We start from the raw sequence: 15,558 nt of genomic DNA, 5'->3' as shown, positions 1-15,558 counted from the left end.
GGTCACGACGGACACGGAGCATCTTTCATCACCCTTGTACCTCTGATCTGCTTGCATCTTTGGAACCACATTGAGCCTCTCCTGGGCAGCAGAGTGGGATTTTATCTTAATCCATTCTACCAATCTCTGATTTTGGAGTTTCCCCATTTTCATTTAAGGCAGTTACCAGTGAGACTTCTATCACCTCGCTCTTGTTTTCTGTGTTATGCCTTCTTTGTCCTTCATTTCCTCCATGAACTTTAAAAAAATTTTTTTACGGAAACTTTTCGAGTCCCTTCTCATTTCCCTTTGCATGGATCTTTTAGATATTGTCACTGTGGCGTGGAGGTGAAATTTAACGTCCTCAGTTCCTAACAGTGTACTTCAAATGGACACCAACTTCACACACTAACACACGTAAACGATCACTTCAACAGCTCCAAGCTACCCCCTTACATCATCGTCATCACAAATTATACTGTGGGCCCCCACATGTAAATTTCTTTTCTTTTCTTTATTTATTTGAGAGAGCGAGAATGAGAGAGCGCACATGAGGGGGGGTGTCAGAGGGAGAAGCAGACTCCCCGCCGAGCAGGGAGCCCGATGCGGGGCTCGATCCCAGGACTCCAGGACCATGACCTGAGCCGAAGGCAGTCGCTTAACCAACTGAGCCACCCAGGCGCCCACCAACACATAAATTTCTAATTATTTTTTATTCATATCTTTATAGTCCCATAGGATAAAAATTGGAGTTGCAAACAAAAACACAACACTGGTTTTCCACTTCCCACAGGTGTCTAACAGACAGCTTCCTGTCTCCTTGCAGTGTCAGGTACTACCTAGCGTCTTCATTTCCATCTGAAGGGTTCCCGAGACCATGCCACGCACACCAGGCTGATTGGCAATGAGCCCCTCAGCTTTTATCTGGGAAGATCTTAAACCCTCCCACTTTTTTTTTTTTTAATTTGACAGAGAGCTCACAAGCAGGGGGAGGCGGCAGGCAGAGGGAGAGGGAGAAGCAGACTCCCGCTGAGCACCCTGGGATCCCGACCTGAGCCAAAGGCAGACGCTTCGCTGACTGAGCCACCCAGGCGCCCCGTCTCCCACATTTTTTGAGAGTCAATTTTTCTGTATATAGAATTCTTCGTTGAAAACTTTTTTTTTCTTTCCTCAAAGTATGTCATTCCATAGACTTACAGCTTTTTTTTTTTTTTTTTTTTTTTTAAGATTTGAGAGCAAGTGAACTCCCACAAGTGGGGGCAGGGGCAGAGGGAGAGAATCTCAAATGGACTCCCCACTAAGCTGGGAGCCTGACCTGGGGCTCGATCCCAAGACCCATTACTATCATGACCTGAGCCAAAATCACCCGTTGGACACTTAACCAACTCAGACACCCAGGCGCTCCCCCCTTTTTTGGGAGAAACTGGCTGTTGACCTTACTGAAGAGGTCTTGTGCATTACATGTTGCTTCTCGTTATGGCAAGATTCTGCCTTTCAACACTTTCTCTGGAGTGGGTCTCTGAATTGATTCTACAAGGCAGGCACTGAGCCTCTTGAATTTGTAGATTTAGAACTTATTACATCAAACTTGGTAAATTTTCAGCACTTTTCCAAACATTCTCATGCCCCTTTCTCTTTTCTGAGACCCCCATCATAATGCACACGTGGGACCCACTTAGAATGGGGCCCCAGGGGTCCCATGGGCTCCGTTCACTGTTCTTCATGCTTTTCTTCCACCCCTCCCATCGCATGGAGCCATAGCCCTGCCTCTGGGCCTTCACACAGCTCCTTCTGCACTGACCTCTGCTGATGAATTTCCCAACTACACTTCAGTCTGAGACTTTACTCCTTTGGATAATTCTTACGGATATTCTCAGTGTGCACACACATTACCTGATTTCCTTTAGTTCCACGTGTGTGTTTTGAGTTCTTTCAGCACATTTAAGAATTTTCATAGTCTTTTTCTAATAATTCTCAAATCTGGACTTTTTAGGGATAATTTCTAGCAACCAATTCTGTTCAGTGAGCCATATTTTGTTTTATTTTCTCATGATTTTGTTGTGGTTGTTGAAAACTCATGGTGATAGTTCTGCCTGCTTATTTATGTTTCTAAGGAGAATGAGCAGGTGCAGCCGTCTCTGCAAAGCCACAGACACCCACTCCTCTGACTACTGATCTTTCCCATTATACTGAAGTTCTGTATTTAATTAACTTTTGTATTTAAAAAACTGTAGCAACGGTTAATGAAATACAAACTTGAGTATAAACCTCATCACTTGCTACCACTGTTTGCTGTTTGTTTCTGCAGTAGGCTGATGGGCACCTTCTATTCCCCAACTGTGACTATGGTAATAACCTGTGTAATGCCAGGTAACTTGCAAATGTAGTTAACCTATGTATGGAAGACGGACGGCAGGATTATCAGGGATGGAAACCTGAAACTCCCTTAGAATGAAGTCTGAGGCGTCCCAAACAGACAATGGCTTTTTCTCATCTACACAAAGATGATTCACAGAAAGAGATCCACTTACCAACATGGAAACAATCTACTTTATGCTGCGTGGAAAGTCCATACTAGCGGGTGGTCCAGAGGCAGGACGAACTCGCCCACCCGCCCCTCCCAGCCCCTGCAGGGCCAGGGGGGATCCCTGAGTCCAACGTGTAAACACCACAGCCCACCAGGTGCCCGGATGCGCAGGGGGTCACAGGCGCCCCCCCAGACCCTCGGGTCAGGGCACGTCGCAGGCTCTGATCCCAGGCTGAGCCGCATGTCGGGCCGTCCCTTCAGCTCTCGTCTCTGAACACTATGTGGGGGACCCAGCGCAGCCCCGGCTGACGACCAGGCACGAGGGACCACCACGAAGCCCGGGCACCGGCAGGCGAAGCTGGCCGGGTATTCGGAATGTAAACACGATTCAAGATTCACAGGAAGAAGGAAGAAGCCTCCTCCAGTGGACGGGAAACCATGAATCACAGCAAGGATGGGTCACGTCCGAGGCACTGCCCACAGCGGCATCAGGCCCCCCTAGGCGGGACCCAGATGGGCAAGGGGTGAGCCTCGGTGTTGAACACGTAGGCGTCCAGGCTGAGCAGGTCTGGGTCGTCGGAGAAGAGCAGATACAGGTACTTGAGCGTCTCCCCCAGAAAGAAGCTCTCCATCTTGTCCCTGGGCTGGGGATTGAGGGGGTCCTGGACGTTGCTGATGGACGAGTAGCCGCCCGAGGGGACCTGCACGAAGCCGAGACCGCGGGGTCATGGCTGCAGACACAGCCGGCTCCCCACGCCGGGCTCGGCCCTCCGCGTGCGGGCCCGGCAGCCAGACGGCCCCCTCCCCAAGTCTCCCTGCCTCACCGGGGCACGCGCGTGCGGCCCAGGGCAGGGCCTGGGGGCGGGGGTGACCCCAAGGTGCACCAGGGGACTGGCCCCCCTGGAGGTCAGCCACAGTTCCTCAAGACACCCCCTCAGAGGGGCCAGCCCCCCTCAGCTGCCCTGATGGAAAGCGCCGCCTCCGAAACCCAGGGGCCGCCTCCCGAAGGCCCCGAGATCACCTGAGGAGTCCAGACCCCACCGCCTCACACACCACAGGGCAGAGGTCAGGTTCTGGCTCTGCCAGGGTGGGTGGCGGGCCCTGGACAGGGCGTGACCTCCTCAGAGCCACGGCCCCGGCGGCAGGACGGGCGGCAGGGCCCCGAGCACGGTGGGGGCAGTGCCAGGTCATGGCGCCGTCTGGGGAGCGGCGGCCCCGAGGTCATCCCGGGGCGGAGAAGGGCTGCCCCGGCCACACGGAGGATCCGGGAAGGATGCGCCCCGTGCACATGGGGCCACGGCAGGGGCTCTCCCCACAGAGCCTGGTCCTTCGAGACGCGACCAAGGGACACCCCGGCCCCCACGTGCCCCGAACTCCCGAGGCCACGGCGAGCCTGCGCCCCCACCCCCATCCCCGCGGCCCGGGGCGAGGTGGCCAGTGAGGAGCCGGGACGCCGACCAGGCGGCGGGCAGGCGGCTCACCCGTGCGTACGCGTTGAAGCTCTGCAGGATCTGCCAGCCCCAGTCCTGGTATTTGGGGTCGCCCGTGAGGCGGTACAGGTAGAACAAGCTCTCCACCGTCTCGGGCCGCAGCAGATTGTGCCTGTCGGCGGGCTGGGACGGGGGAACACGGGCTGAGCTCAGGCGAGGCCCCCGGCGCCCCCCCCCCGCCACCAGAGCCCGGCCCCGGCTCACCTTGACCTGCACATCCTTCTGGTCGCTCTGAGGGTACAGGTTGAAGTGCACAATTTCGGGGCTCAGCCCCGTCTCCATCTGACGGTTCATCTGGTAGCAGGTGTCCATGAGCGCCCGGGCCAGCTCCATGTGGTCAGCGGGCAGGCCGTGGTGGGCGCCCAGAGCCAGCGTCCCTGGCAGGAAGCACACCAGGTGGTCCTGAAATCAGAGCGTGTCCTCACCACCGCTGAGTCTGTGGCCGCACGGGGCGGGGGGCGGCAGCACCGGCTCCAGCGCTGTCTCGGGCCTCCCACGTCCCCAGGAGTCCACGGGCCCGAGCGGGGACGCCTCAGGTCCACTCGGGCAAGTGACTCAACTACAGGCCCAGCACTTGGGGCTCAACGGGAGCAGGGGAGAAGCTGGTGGCAGGATACCCCCTGCCCCTCCCGGGAGAGCAGATGCTGACCGGGGCCTCCCCCCCGACCCTCCGCCCGACCCCACAACACCGATGGGGCACCGCGGTCCCGGTGGCAGGAGACCAGGGCAGAGGGGAGAGGGAGGGTCCCTGGGAGGCGGGGAGCCGGGACCCCGGGGGAGCGGCCAGGGGCCCGTCGCAGACCCAGCTGGGTCTCCCCCTCAGCTCCCCCTGCCGTCGTGGGGACAACCCAGGCCACGCAGCCCAGCCGCACACGCCACGGCCAGAATTTCATCGCTCTCTGCGACGTCCTGACTCACAAATCCGTCGCGGTTCAGGACACGCGGGAGGGTGCTGAAGCCCCCCGCCCCCGACACCCCACCTGGCTCGTGCACACGCTCACCATCTTGGCGCTGAAGCGGCCGTGGGCGAGCTCCCCCACGAAGGTGAGCTTCCTGGGCTCAGACCTGCGCAGCAGGTGCCTCTTGATTCCCTCGATGGCTTCGAGGTAGTCTTCCACTAACCTGGGCAGAGCGGCAGGCCCCGTCAGCTCCAGCGAGGTGGGCGCACGGTCCCCCCCGCCCGGGTCACCCAGGAGGGGCCGCACGGCCGTGAGCTGTCACGTACACGCTAGTGGCCGAGAGGCCTGGCCCCGTCTGGGGTGGCGCCGGGCCAGCCCGGAGGGGGAGGCTCGCAGCCGGCTGCAGCGTGGGGCATAGGGCTGTGCCTTCTGCTCCCACGGAGGGTCGCTCCTCTCAACCTGCCCCGAGGGGCCACCCAAGCCTAGCCTCTGCAGAGCCCCAGGACCCCGACGACCCCACAGGCTCCCCAGGCGTGACACCCTTGTCCCTGCCCACAGGGGTCGGCCCGGAGCTGCCCCCGGGGGTTCTGGGGGGCGGTCACCACTAGGCTCGAGATTTCGGGGATTTCCGGTTCCCTCACAAGGGTGAGCTCTGTCTTCCACACCGTGGGACGCAGCTACGAATCGCGCCGCCCTCCGGGAAAGCTCGTATTCTAAGCGTCCGACAGTAAGCGCGGGAGGCCCAGGTGTTCCTGGCCGCCTTCTGCCGGGGAGCACGTGCACACGGTGGCCTCCACAACCCCGGGGGGGCACCGCTCAGCTGGTGAGCTGGGGGCCCCTCGGCCCGGCCCGGACCCCGGGCCCTGCCTGGCACGGAAGGGCCATGGGGCTCAGCGACCGGCCAGGTCCCCTGCTCCTCGGCACATGGGCTGTGCTTGGAAGAAACGCATCCCCCGCGGAGGGGCCGAGTGCGGGCCCCGCACAGCTGCGGCCGCCTGACCGAGACCCCAGCACCAGGGGAGCCGCAGGGACCCCGCCCCAACGCAGCAGAAACCGGCCTCACTGGGTCTCCTTCTTTCCGCCCTGGATCCACTGCTTCAGCAGGTACTCGTAGTAGCTGTCGGCCCTGGCGCCCAACGTGAACACGCCCATGTGCGTGAAGAGGCCGCTGTGGGTGTTGATGAACATGGGCACCAGCCCGTCCTTCTTCCCGGACAGCGAGTGGACGCGCCTCGTCACCTCCTCCGCAGCCTCCTGGGGCACACGAGGGGAGAGCGGGGGTGAGCGAGGGGGGCGGGCAAGCTGCAGAGAGGGGCTGCGTTGGCTCGCCCCCATGTGACGGATCTGCTCCCCGCGGAGGAGAGAGCAGGCCGGCGTCCCGGCCTGCGGCATCCCCCAGCCCAGCTGCCCGATAGAGGCTTCTGAGACTGGCCCAGGCCCCGCGGCGACCTGGTCCGGAGGCCTCACGCGTGGCCGCCTTGAGGGGCGGCCCGATGACCGGGCCCGACTCATCCTCAGGACGGGGGACCGTGTCTGAAAACCACAGCCCTGGTGCCCACGACCTCCTGCCCAGGTGCGGCCGGGTGCTCCCACTTGCTGGAGGAAAGGCAGGCAGGGCTGCTTCCACGCTCGGGCTCGCGGCTCATCCCCCCCGGTGAGCTCCTGTGCACCCTTCAAGACCCAACCCGCCTCAGCTCGTCCGAGCTCACTGCCCGGGCTGGGCGGCACCGGCATCTGGGCTCCACCGCTCTGTGCGCATCCTGTCACCGCGCTCAGGACCCCGCGCAGGGAGCCGTTTCCTGGGCTCGACCTGATGCGCACGCCCACACCCACACCCAGAGTCTTCTCTGGTCCCCCGGCATCGGGCGGGCGCCTGGCTGACGCCTCAGGAGCAGGCGCACACGTGCTGAGCTGCTGGACTAGGAGCCAAGGACGGGAAGACCACCACGCCGTCCACAGGCGGGGAGGGGCCTGCACGCACCTCACTGCCCAGGACACACGCGCAGGGCCGGCAAGCATTCGGGGAACGCCGCGCGTCATCGGTACAGAAATCAAATCGCAGCGAGGCACCCTCAAGCGCCCGACACGACAGTCGTCACTGAAGGCTGACCGACTGACCACGCGCCGGCCGCCGTGGAAGAACCGGAGGCTGAGCGTGGCACGACCCTGCTCGTGGGAGCGCCCTCTCATGACCCCCACGGCGGACCCAAGCCCAGCGGGCGGCCGCCGGTCGTTGAGAAGGGATGCGTGGACACGTGCCGTGGCACAGAGGGATGCCGTGGGCGCCTTCCACGCGGAGGAAAACCTCACCTGCCGCGAACGAGCCGGACGCGGGTGGCCCGAGGCACACGACCCCACCACGCGGGATGTTCGGAACAGGGAAAGCCCCCCCGCCCCCCCAGGCCCACACACGCACGGAAGGGAGCGTCAGGGGCGCGGGCCTACTGCTGAAGGGGACCCCGTCGTCGTGGCGACAGAGTGCACCAACGGCCACGCCCGGGGAACGCGGTGCCGGGTACACGCGAGGAGCCATGATCTTATCTGAATCACGACCCGGTGCTTTCCAAAGAGAGGAGAGCAGCCGGCACGCTGTGCCGAGCCCAGACGCTCCCCCACGAGGACCGCGGCACGGCAGAATGGGGCCGAGGACGCACCGACAAGAATGGCCAACCACAGCGATCGAGCGAGAAACACCAAAGCGCGGCTCCCTCGTTTGCACCCACCCCCCCCCCCAGGTGCGGCCGCCACTGCCCCCCCCCCCGCCCCCAACCCCACAGCATGTGGGAGGCCGTTGGCGGGCACCCTGAGGACACGGGCCTCCAGCAGGGCAGGGCCGGGCGGGGACTCGGCCCCCAGACGCCGCCTCGACGCCCCGGCCTCTGTTCTCACTGAGAAAGCGGGATCTGCCGAAGAGAAACGGGCAACGAGAAAGGAAACGAGAGGGGGGTCTCGGGGCGGCCCAGGGTCGACCCGCACGCGAGCCCGTACCTCCTGTGGCGAGCCGGCCGCACTCCCGGCCAACGGCCCGGCCCCTCCGTACCTGAAACTTCCTACTGCCCGTGAGGCGCGAGAGCTCCCGGAACTCCAGCTGAATGCTTGTGACCTCGGCCACCGTGCTGTCCGAGGTCCAGCGGGGCGGGTGGGCGGCCCCGGTGCCGATGTTCACGTCGGAGTAGGGGATCTTGGAGGGCGTCTGGAACGCAGGCATGAGCCGATTCCCAAAATCCTCCTGATACACGACACAGCGAGGAATCAAGGCTCCCTGCCGCACGGCAGCCTCGCCTCCGTTCCACGACGCCAGCCCGTCCCCCACCTCCATCCGGTCACGTGGACACGGGACTTTGCTGGCTTCCCGTGGCCTCTACACTCCACGGCAGCCAAACCGAGCTGGCCTCGAGGATTTCCGAGAGAGGGTCCCTGCAAGTCGCGGTGCCCACAGGCGGCACGATGCCCGCTCCCGCACACGCGCGGAAACCAGGCTCAAAGGGATGGGAGCACGGAGAACTGGGAACTGACAGCCCCCTCCCCTGCCCTCCCCGAGTCCCGGGAGCCCAGCGACAACCGCTCGCACGCTCACGCTCGCTCGGGACTGCTCTCCCCGCAGGCGTGAGTCCCCTTGGCGCCGGGACACTCACGGCCTTCTTCAGGAAGAGGTCGTCCCCGGACAGGTGGTAGGCGCTCAGAAGCCCGCCCAGGATGCGGATCGTGCTCTCAAACAGGTTGACGTCCACGTCTTTCTGAAACCGCAGCTTCTTAGACACCCACTTCCTGGCCTCTTCAAACTCTGTGGCACGGAAGAGTGTGGGGAGGGGAGCGGGTCAGTGGTCCTAGTGCGCCCCCGTGACCTCTCGCTCGGGAGGCCCCCTGCATTCTCGTGTCGCTCTTTCTCCCGCAGGCTCGCCGCGTCGTGTCCTGCAGCCGGGGAAGGAGCCGTCGCGTCCTCACGCGCACAGAGAAAAGGGAGCCGGCGGCGTGCGCTCGAGACCACAGGCGGCCGACGGTGGAACACCGCGGTACAAAGGGCCGCGTGAGTAATTTAGCGGGAAAACGGACTTTATCAATTCAGAAACAACCAAACACCCGCGATCTCCAAGCCACCCGACCTGCGAGGCGTAAGGAGGCCGTGAGGGAGAGACCCGGGGCACCGAGAGCCTACCGGATCCCGTGCCACCTCCCGCCACAGAGCCCCTTCCGGCTGCAACAGAGGATCCGGCTGGAACCGCCCCTGGACGCCGCGGCCCACGTCCGCAGCGGGTGTCCTGAGCGTCCCCCTGGGCGCCCGACGTCAAGCGGCAAAGCAACTGCCCAGGCCCAGCACGCCCGCTGCCATCACCCACGCGAAGGGAGAGCGCGCCCGAGGGAAACGACAGCGTTTACGCCCTCCCGCTCACGGCTCGCTCGCTCGCTCGCTCGCCCTAGAGTCACCCGAGAACTTGGCCGTGTGCTAGGGAACGAGCAGGTACCTTTTCTCAGACCTAAAATCCACATGGTATCCAGGGCGTCAATCAGCGTCAGGCCCAGGCCAAACCACTCGCTGAAGGACCTGGACACGGGTTTCAGCTCGTCGTGGCCCCAGGCGAACTTGCGGTATCCGGCCCATGCGTGGCGGAAGGCATCGATCACGGCCCTCTGACGCTCGTTCGGGGAAGCTGGAAGGAAGAGAGCAGGTCACCGGGACCGGCCCCGGTCAGGGTTCACACAGGGCCCCTGTGCAGCCCCAAGCCGAATGGGGCACGGTGAGGGGGCGCCCTTGTCCAGCGTAGGGGCAGCAGTCGATGGTGCCGAAGGTCGGGTCCTCACGGCTGGACACGTCTGCCAAGGCGGCGAGGCCGCCGAGGCCTGCGAGGACAGCACGGTCTCTCGTCCGCCTCCACCAGGGGCCCGGTGGGCACGACCCTCTGGGGCTCGGGGACCATGCGGTGAGCACCCGACGGCCGCACCGTGCCCTTTGGCTTCGGGACTGTCGAGCGTGCCGGCTGCTGCTCACCCGGACGGGAGCGCCCCATCTTCCAGGTGCCCCTGCCGCACCTCCTCACCCCGGGCGTTTTCAAAGAGGAAACAACGTGGAGCAGGTGCACCCGAGGCCCCACGTAGCCCTTCCGGGGTGCCCTCGTGACTGATGCGGGGCAGAAGGTCTCTGCCCTCCACACCTGGGAGGATGGGGCACGAGTTACAGTCACCGCGTGGACAGAACCGTGCGCGTCCACGGCTGCACCGCACGTGTTCTCTCGGCGTGGTCTGAGGCCCAGCCGTGTCGATAGCCGCGGCTCCGACACGCGTCCTCCAAGCTGCATGATCACTCTGTCTCCCCCACGTGCCCGGGGCCGCGCGTCCCGGGGCCGGGCTCCCTCGTCCCCCTTCCTTCGGAGGCAACGGCAGCTGGGACCAGAGGGCCACAGCCTGGGCCCTGACTGGGGTGAGCTGGCGCGAGCCCCGCTCCACCGGGCACGTGGCCTTGGCCGTGACAAGCCTACCCTGGTTCTCTGATCTGGGGGATGGGGATACGACCGGCGCGTGACCTCAGAGGGCACCGTGAGATCCGGAGCAGACAGGCTGCACGGGGCTTACAGAGCACCCATGCCCAGAAGGCCCTCCACTACGGGTGCCACCACGCGAGACGCCGCAGACCTGCCGGGAGAGCCCGTCCGGCCTGAGTGGAGACGCAGAGGGGTCGGCTGTGTCTCCACATTCCCCAGGCGCCCTCCCCCTGCCACGTCCCGTGGCACAGACCCAGGCCGGGAAACAGGGAAACGAGTTTCCTGCCCACACGGGCGGCCCGTGGCTGCAGCGACGGGCCACCAAGGAGCCCCGCGTCATCTCCCAGGCTCTCTGGCGTCTGCACACCCTCTCCGTCAGAATGTCCAGGTGAGGCCCCACAGGGTGCAGGTAGGGCCTTACCTGCTTGGTTCTGAATCCTGGGGGCCTGTGAGGAAGGCTTGTGGGGGGCCTCTGCCTTTCTCGAAGGAAGTTCGGTGCCGGGCTGCGGCTCAATCACCGCTCCCCTCCAGCTTCGGGGAGAGAAGGAAGAGCAATCAGCCAGCTTGAGGGCGGAGATGCAAACGCCCCAAGGTCCCCGCCACCTGGCGGGCCTCCCTGCTGCCCTCCACTCCGAGCAGGACCAAGCAGAAGGCGGGGCCCGCCCCCACCAGGGTCCCGCTCTAGATCCTGCCTGCTTTGAAAGCAAGATGTACTCTAGACGTCGTGCTCATTCCCCTCCTCTTTGGTTTTCAGAGAACGTCAGATACGCGGGCCTCAGCGTGTCTGCACGTCCAGCCTCCTCTGGCGCTCCTCGTACCTGACCACTGTTCTCTGCGTGTTCTCTTCTCGACGAGCGTCGCCCACCGCCTCGTCCCTCCGCTGGGTGTCGTCCTGCCTCCGGTCCTCGGAGTCTTTACCGGGGGCTCGAATCTGCAGGTTGGGCGGTCGCCGTCGGAAATGCCTCTTCGGCTTCTAGATAAAAATAAGAGTCACCCGTGAAAACACTTCAGTTGCCTGCGGGCTGCTCTTCCTTTTCCCCTGAGACGCTCCCCTATCAGACCCAACCCCACGGATTGTGTGAACCGGCTAGCAGCACACGGCCCCAGAGGAAATTCCTTTCGTTTTTCATCACAACACGCAGATTTGGCCAGGAGATCCTGACTCGCCATCTCCTGGCCCCGACCGACCGCCATGGAGACTGCGCCAACGGGCTGGCGTGGCCCTGGATGGCGGGTTAAACTCCTGGTCCGGGATGCTTCCAGACTGTCACAGTCCCTAAAGGTAGCAAGAGAAGTTCAGGACACGTCCCCGTGGATGGAGCCGGAGAGAACACTCTCGCGGGCCTGGGCCCCGGGACTCCTGCACTTCATCCTCGAACGCCGTGGCAAGGGAAGGGCGCCGGGTCCAGGGACGGAGGGCGGGGGCCCAGGAGCAGCCAGTCCTCAAGGGAGGGCGGGCGGGAGGAGGCGCCTCCTCCAGAGGACAGGAAGGAGGCCCCCTTGGGATCGGAAGAGGGTCACACAGATGGTGAGAGAAAGAATTCTTCCCCGTCTGCTTGAAACACCACACACTGTTCTGAAACGCCCGCGGGTCGGACCCCGGCGACGACCCCACGTGCAGTTGATCCAAAGTACCTGAGGTAAAACCCCTGGGAAGTTTTCTGGATTAGCATCTGCTTTCTGAGGAGCTGGCAGCACGGGCGGATCCGCAGGTCTCATCTTCCGCTCTTCTGCTGACCGGCCGTTCACGGCTAAACAAGAGAACTGGTTTGATCCCCAACAGGCCACACAGCCTGGAGGAGATTCAAAGCGTGTCATAGAGCACGTCCAGGCGGGCACGATTCCTTATGAAAGGACGTTGTGAGACCCGGGGAAGGTCACCGAAACGAATCCAAGGACGGCCAGAGGGAATCACACCTTTTTCAAAGCCCTTGGCAGTTCTGGGCCTTGACCCCAACCCACGCCCCACAAATACATGCCCTTAAGCTCTTCCCTTCCAGGGACTACGGAGGGTAGCAAGCGGCCCACTGGCTTGAGCCACCTGCAGCGGCTCCTCAGCCTTCCTGCTGGACGCCAGCCAGGACCTTAACAGAGAAATTCACCAGGATTCTCTACGCGCTCACCGGAACCCTGCCCGGGCCTTTCCAAAGACACGGGAACACGTGTGAGGAAGGTCACGGGGTGTATCTGGACCGAGCTTGCGACCTCAGGACCTCAACTTCTCTGCGAGGCAGAGGGGATGGAGATGCCGGGACTTAACACCAGACACTAAGGGAGCAGCTGGACAAGGGGAAACTCTCATCCGTGTTCTGGCCACGCGGATAAAAACGCTCTACCCGTTGACCTTTAAGGTGGACTGCCCGACCCTTCTGCCCGGTCAGCCCTCGGTGACACACACACATCACGTTAAGGCACCCGTGCAGCCGATACCTCTCCACTGGTCAGCCACGCTGATGTAGGACACGAGTCCACAGAGCAGCAGAAGCGTGAGCAAGAAGAGGATCGCGTTCCGCTGTAATCTCGACAGCTGCTTCCATTTCTAAGGGGGAGCACGGAGAAGGAGGCTCCTGACTGAAAGCGGCACAACCGGGAACCTCTCCAACCGCTGCCAGGGCAGAGCGGACAACCAGGAACTCCCCAGCCCGGTTTCGGCACCGGGGGAGCTGCCCTCTCGCCAGGGACGGGCGAGCCGCCGCACGGGCAGTGCAGAGATGCCCGCACGCGGCGCGCGCCGGCTCCGGCCGCCGGCGGGACCTCGCACCTGCCCAGAAGTGGGGCGCGGACGCCCCGCAGCCCGACACCGCTGGGCACACTCCAGAGCGGGCACAGGCTGGGCTCCTGCCTCGCCGCCCCGAGGGACAGCTCTCAGCGCGGGAAGCCGCGCGCCGCCCCCACCCCGCGGAGCTCGGGCCCCAGAGACCGCGGCAGGCCGGCTCCATCGCCCCCTGGGCCCGCGACCCCGGGACCCCGGGACCCCGGGACCCCGGGCTGGACCCTCACCCTCCAGCACGAGCGCCGCCGCCAGCTTTTGCTGCCGTCGTAGCTCTGGCCGAGGCTCAGCGTCACCGAGATGAAGTCCCGATGCGGCGCCGGCGGCGGCGTCGGATACATGACAGCGGCGGAGGCGGCCCGGGCGGCCCCGCCCACTGGCGGCGTCAGGAGGCCGGGCTCTGAGAGGGGCCGGGGGCTTCGCTGGTCCCACACCCGCGGGCAGCCATCGCAGCGCCGTCCACACCCCGCCCATCGCGTGCGCGGCCAATGCGCCTGCGCCGCGCCCTCCTCACCCCCCACTGCGCCTGCGCCCGCCCTCTCGGGCCCAGCGCGCGTGTTTACTTACCACTGCGCCGGCGCACGGCCGCACCGTGACCGCACGCCCTCAGCGCTTGCCCGCCCGCGCCTGCGCACGGCTGTCCCGCCGGCGCGCCGCCTTGGCCTGGGCCCGGGGCGGTGTCCCCGGGGCCGGCCGGCGCTCCGCGGAGGCGCGGAAGGGCGGAACAGGCCCGTAGCGCCGAAGGTCTCCCCGGCTCCGGGCCCTGCCCGGAGCTTGCCGCCGCCGCACCTCGAACTCGGCCCCTGCGCGGCGCTCTGCGGGCCCGGCTCCTTGGGTGAGCCCGCCGCCCCGCAGTCCCGGCGGCGGCATTTCTGCGTGCGCGTCCTGCTCGGCACCTTGGCTAGTCGGAGCCTGCGCCAGAGAGAGCCTCGTGCGCTCCCGTCCCGTTCCCTTCTAGAGACCGCCGCCGCAGGTCTCTCCCCACACCCAGCCCCGCTGGTGGCGCCGGCCCTGCCCGAATGCCTCCTTCCCTGCACGTCCCGCTAGCAGGGAGACGGTGGGACCGGGAGGGTGAGTCACCAGCCTCCCAAGCTGAGAGTGCAGGAGCCCTCCCTTGGAGCGCTGGCTCGGGGGGCAGGATCTGGGTCCTCCCCCTCCCCCCCGGGTGTCTGACCCACTGGGTTGTCTCAGGCCGCCCTGAGACCCTGGCGAAGAGCTGGGCGGGAGCGCGAGGGGATTCCTGGACAGCCCAGAGCCGGAGCGGCTCGGGGTGTGGACTCTTGTTCCCTTGCATGGACAGAGCCGGGAACTCCAGGTCGTCGTTCCCACGACATGTGCTGGTCAGAAAGTGCACTCGCCAGGCCAGGGGTCAATCACGGCCTCTTGAGTTTATTGGAAATCCGCCCCCCCCCCCACCCCCACCCCCACCCCCATTCCGTGGGAAATCAGAGAGTTTGGCAGTCTTTCAAAAGCCAGGGGTGTCGTGATCGGTTGTCTGGGCTTAGAGGCTCTAAAGGTAGCCCGAGGGACAGACAGCGTTGTGGGGGGGGGCCCGTGCTGCCTCTTGAGTGCCCAGTAGGCACAGGAACGCACAGCTGTGAGAAAGCACTCCGGGGCCCTCCCGACGTGCCTGGTTTGGTGGCGCCCCACGATCTTGTAAGCTGCCAGTCCCTCGGGACACGGTGAAGGGCCCCCGGGGACCTCTCTGTGCTATATTTGAAACTTGATGCAAAGCTGTAATTACTCTAGAATAAACCGTGCCCTTCAAAGCAAGCTGCTTCAGGAGTCTTTTCCACCTAGTGTAGAAAAGAGGTTTCACGGTTGCTCAGCTGTGACGGTGAGGAGCAGCGGCTGTGGGCAGGACCCTGGACCTGGACCTCCACCTTGGCGGACCCTCCTCTGTCCCGGGCCCTCTGCTTGCCTGTGGAGCAGCTGGGATAAGGGTCCTAAGGCACACGGTTCAACTCTGAGGTTTGCAAAGGGCTGGCAGAACCTGGGTGGGAGCAAAGTCCTCCCCTGGGCTTTGGGCGTGGCCCTCCCCTGCCCTCTTGCCCAGGTCAGGGTGCGTGGACGGGTCTCCCGCCCCCCGCAAGCTGCTGGGGGAATCAGCTGCACGTGAACCCGCTGTCCAGGGAACGTGCTCCCCCTGGGGAAAGCACAGCTTGCACGGGGGTGTGGGCTGCCGTGGAGGGGCTGGGGGCAGGTGGCAGGTGGCCAGGTTTGGCAGCAGGCTGCAACTCATGCCGCTGTCCACGTCAGTGGGGAGCTTGGCACCCCTCTGTTGCTTTCCGGAGGGAAAAGAAGGCACGGGGGCCCGGAGCAGCAAGGCCAGGCAGGGGCTCAGGGCCTGGGCCTGCGGGTTTCCCCCAGCCTCTGTCAGGGTGCGGGGGTGCAGCGCAGGGCTCGTGGACCCATA

The 15,558-nt window shown here is 64.1% G+C and overlaps 1 protein-coding gene across 2 annotated transcripts; it reads right to left on the bottom strand.

Moving 5' to 3' along the window:
• Nucleotides 1-1,262: 1,262 nt before the first annotated feature.
• Nucleotides 1,263-13,735, bottom strand: LOC113934587 (endoplasmic reticulum mannosyl-oligosaccharide 1,2-alpha-mannosidase-like). Of its 2 annotated transcripts, XM_027615905.2 has the most exons (13): nucleotides 13,373-13,633; nucleotides 12,803-12,911; nucleotides 12,008-12,123; nucleotides 11,191-11,345; nucleotides 10,794-10,903; nucleotides 9,359-9,544; nucleotides 8,531-8,679; nucleotides 7,936-8,124; nucleotides 5,959-6,149; nucleotides 4,998-5,118; nucleotides 4,201-4,398; nucleotides 3,988-4,119; nucleotides 1,263-3,207 (listed from the first exon to the last, which is right to left on the bottom strand). In XM_027615905.2, the coding sequence occupies exons 1-13, from the start codon at nucleotides 13,481-13,483 to the stop codon at nucleotides 2,995-2,997; spliced, it is 1,980 nt and encodes a 659-aa protein (XP_027471706.1). In that variant the 5' UTR covers nucleotides 13,484-13,633; the 3' UTR covers nucleotides 1,263-2,994. The 2 variants fall into 2 exon arrangements, with proteins under 2 accessions (XP_027471706.1, XP_027471704.1); XM_027615903.2 differs by lacking the exon at nucleotides 12,803-12,911 and having other exon boundaries at nucleotides 13,373-13,735.
• Between the last annotated feature and the right edge of the window lie 1,823 nt (nucleotides 13,736-15,558).

The sequence above is a fragment of the Zalophus californianus genome, chromosome 13 (genome assembly GCF_009762305.2).
Source record: "Zalophus californianus isolate mZalCal1 chromosome 13, mZalCal1.pri.v2, whole genome shotgun sequence".
NCBI lineage: Eukaryota > Metazoa > Chordata > Mammalia > Carnivora > Otariidae > Zalophus > Zalophus californianus.
This window is presented reverse-complemented; position numbering and strand designations above follow the sequence as displayed.

Excerpts from the sequence above, each read along its gene's own strand:
- LOC113934587 (XM_027615903.2), bottom strand. The coding sequence starts at position 13,616 with ATGGGCGGGGTGTGGACGGCGCTGCGATGGCTGCCCGCGGGTGTGGGA. Across the intron at positions 9,545-10,793 it reads CAGGATTCAGAACCAAGCAG|CTTCCCCGAACGAGCGTCAG; the intron begins GTAAGGCCCTAC and ends TCTTCCTTCCAG. Across the intron at positions 6,150-7,935 it reads CGGGCAGTAGGAAGTTTCAG|GAGGCTGCGGAGGAGGTGAC; the intron begins GTACGGAGGGGC and ends CGTGTGCCCCAG.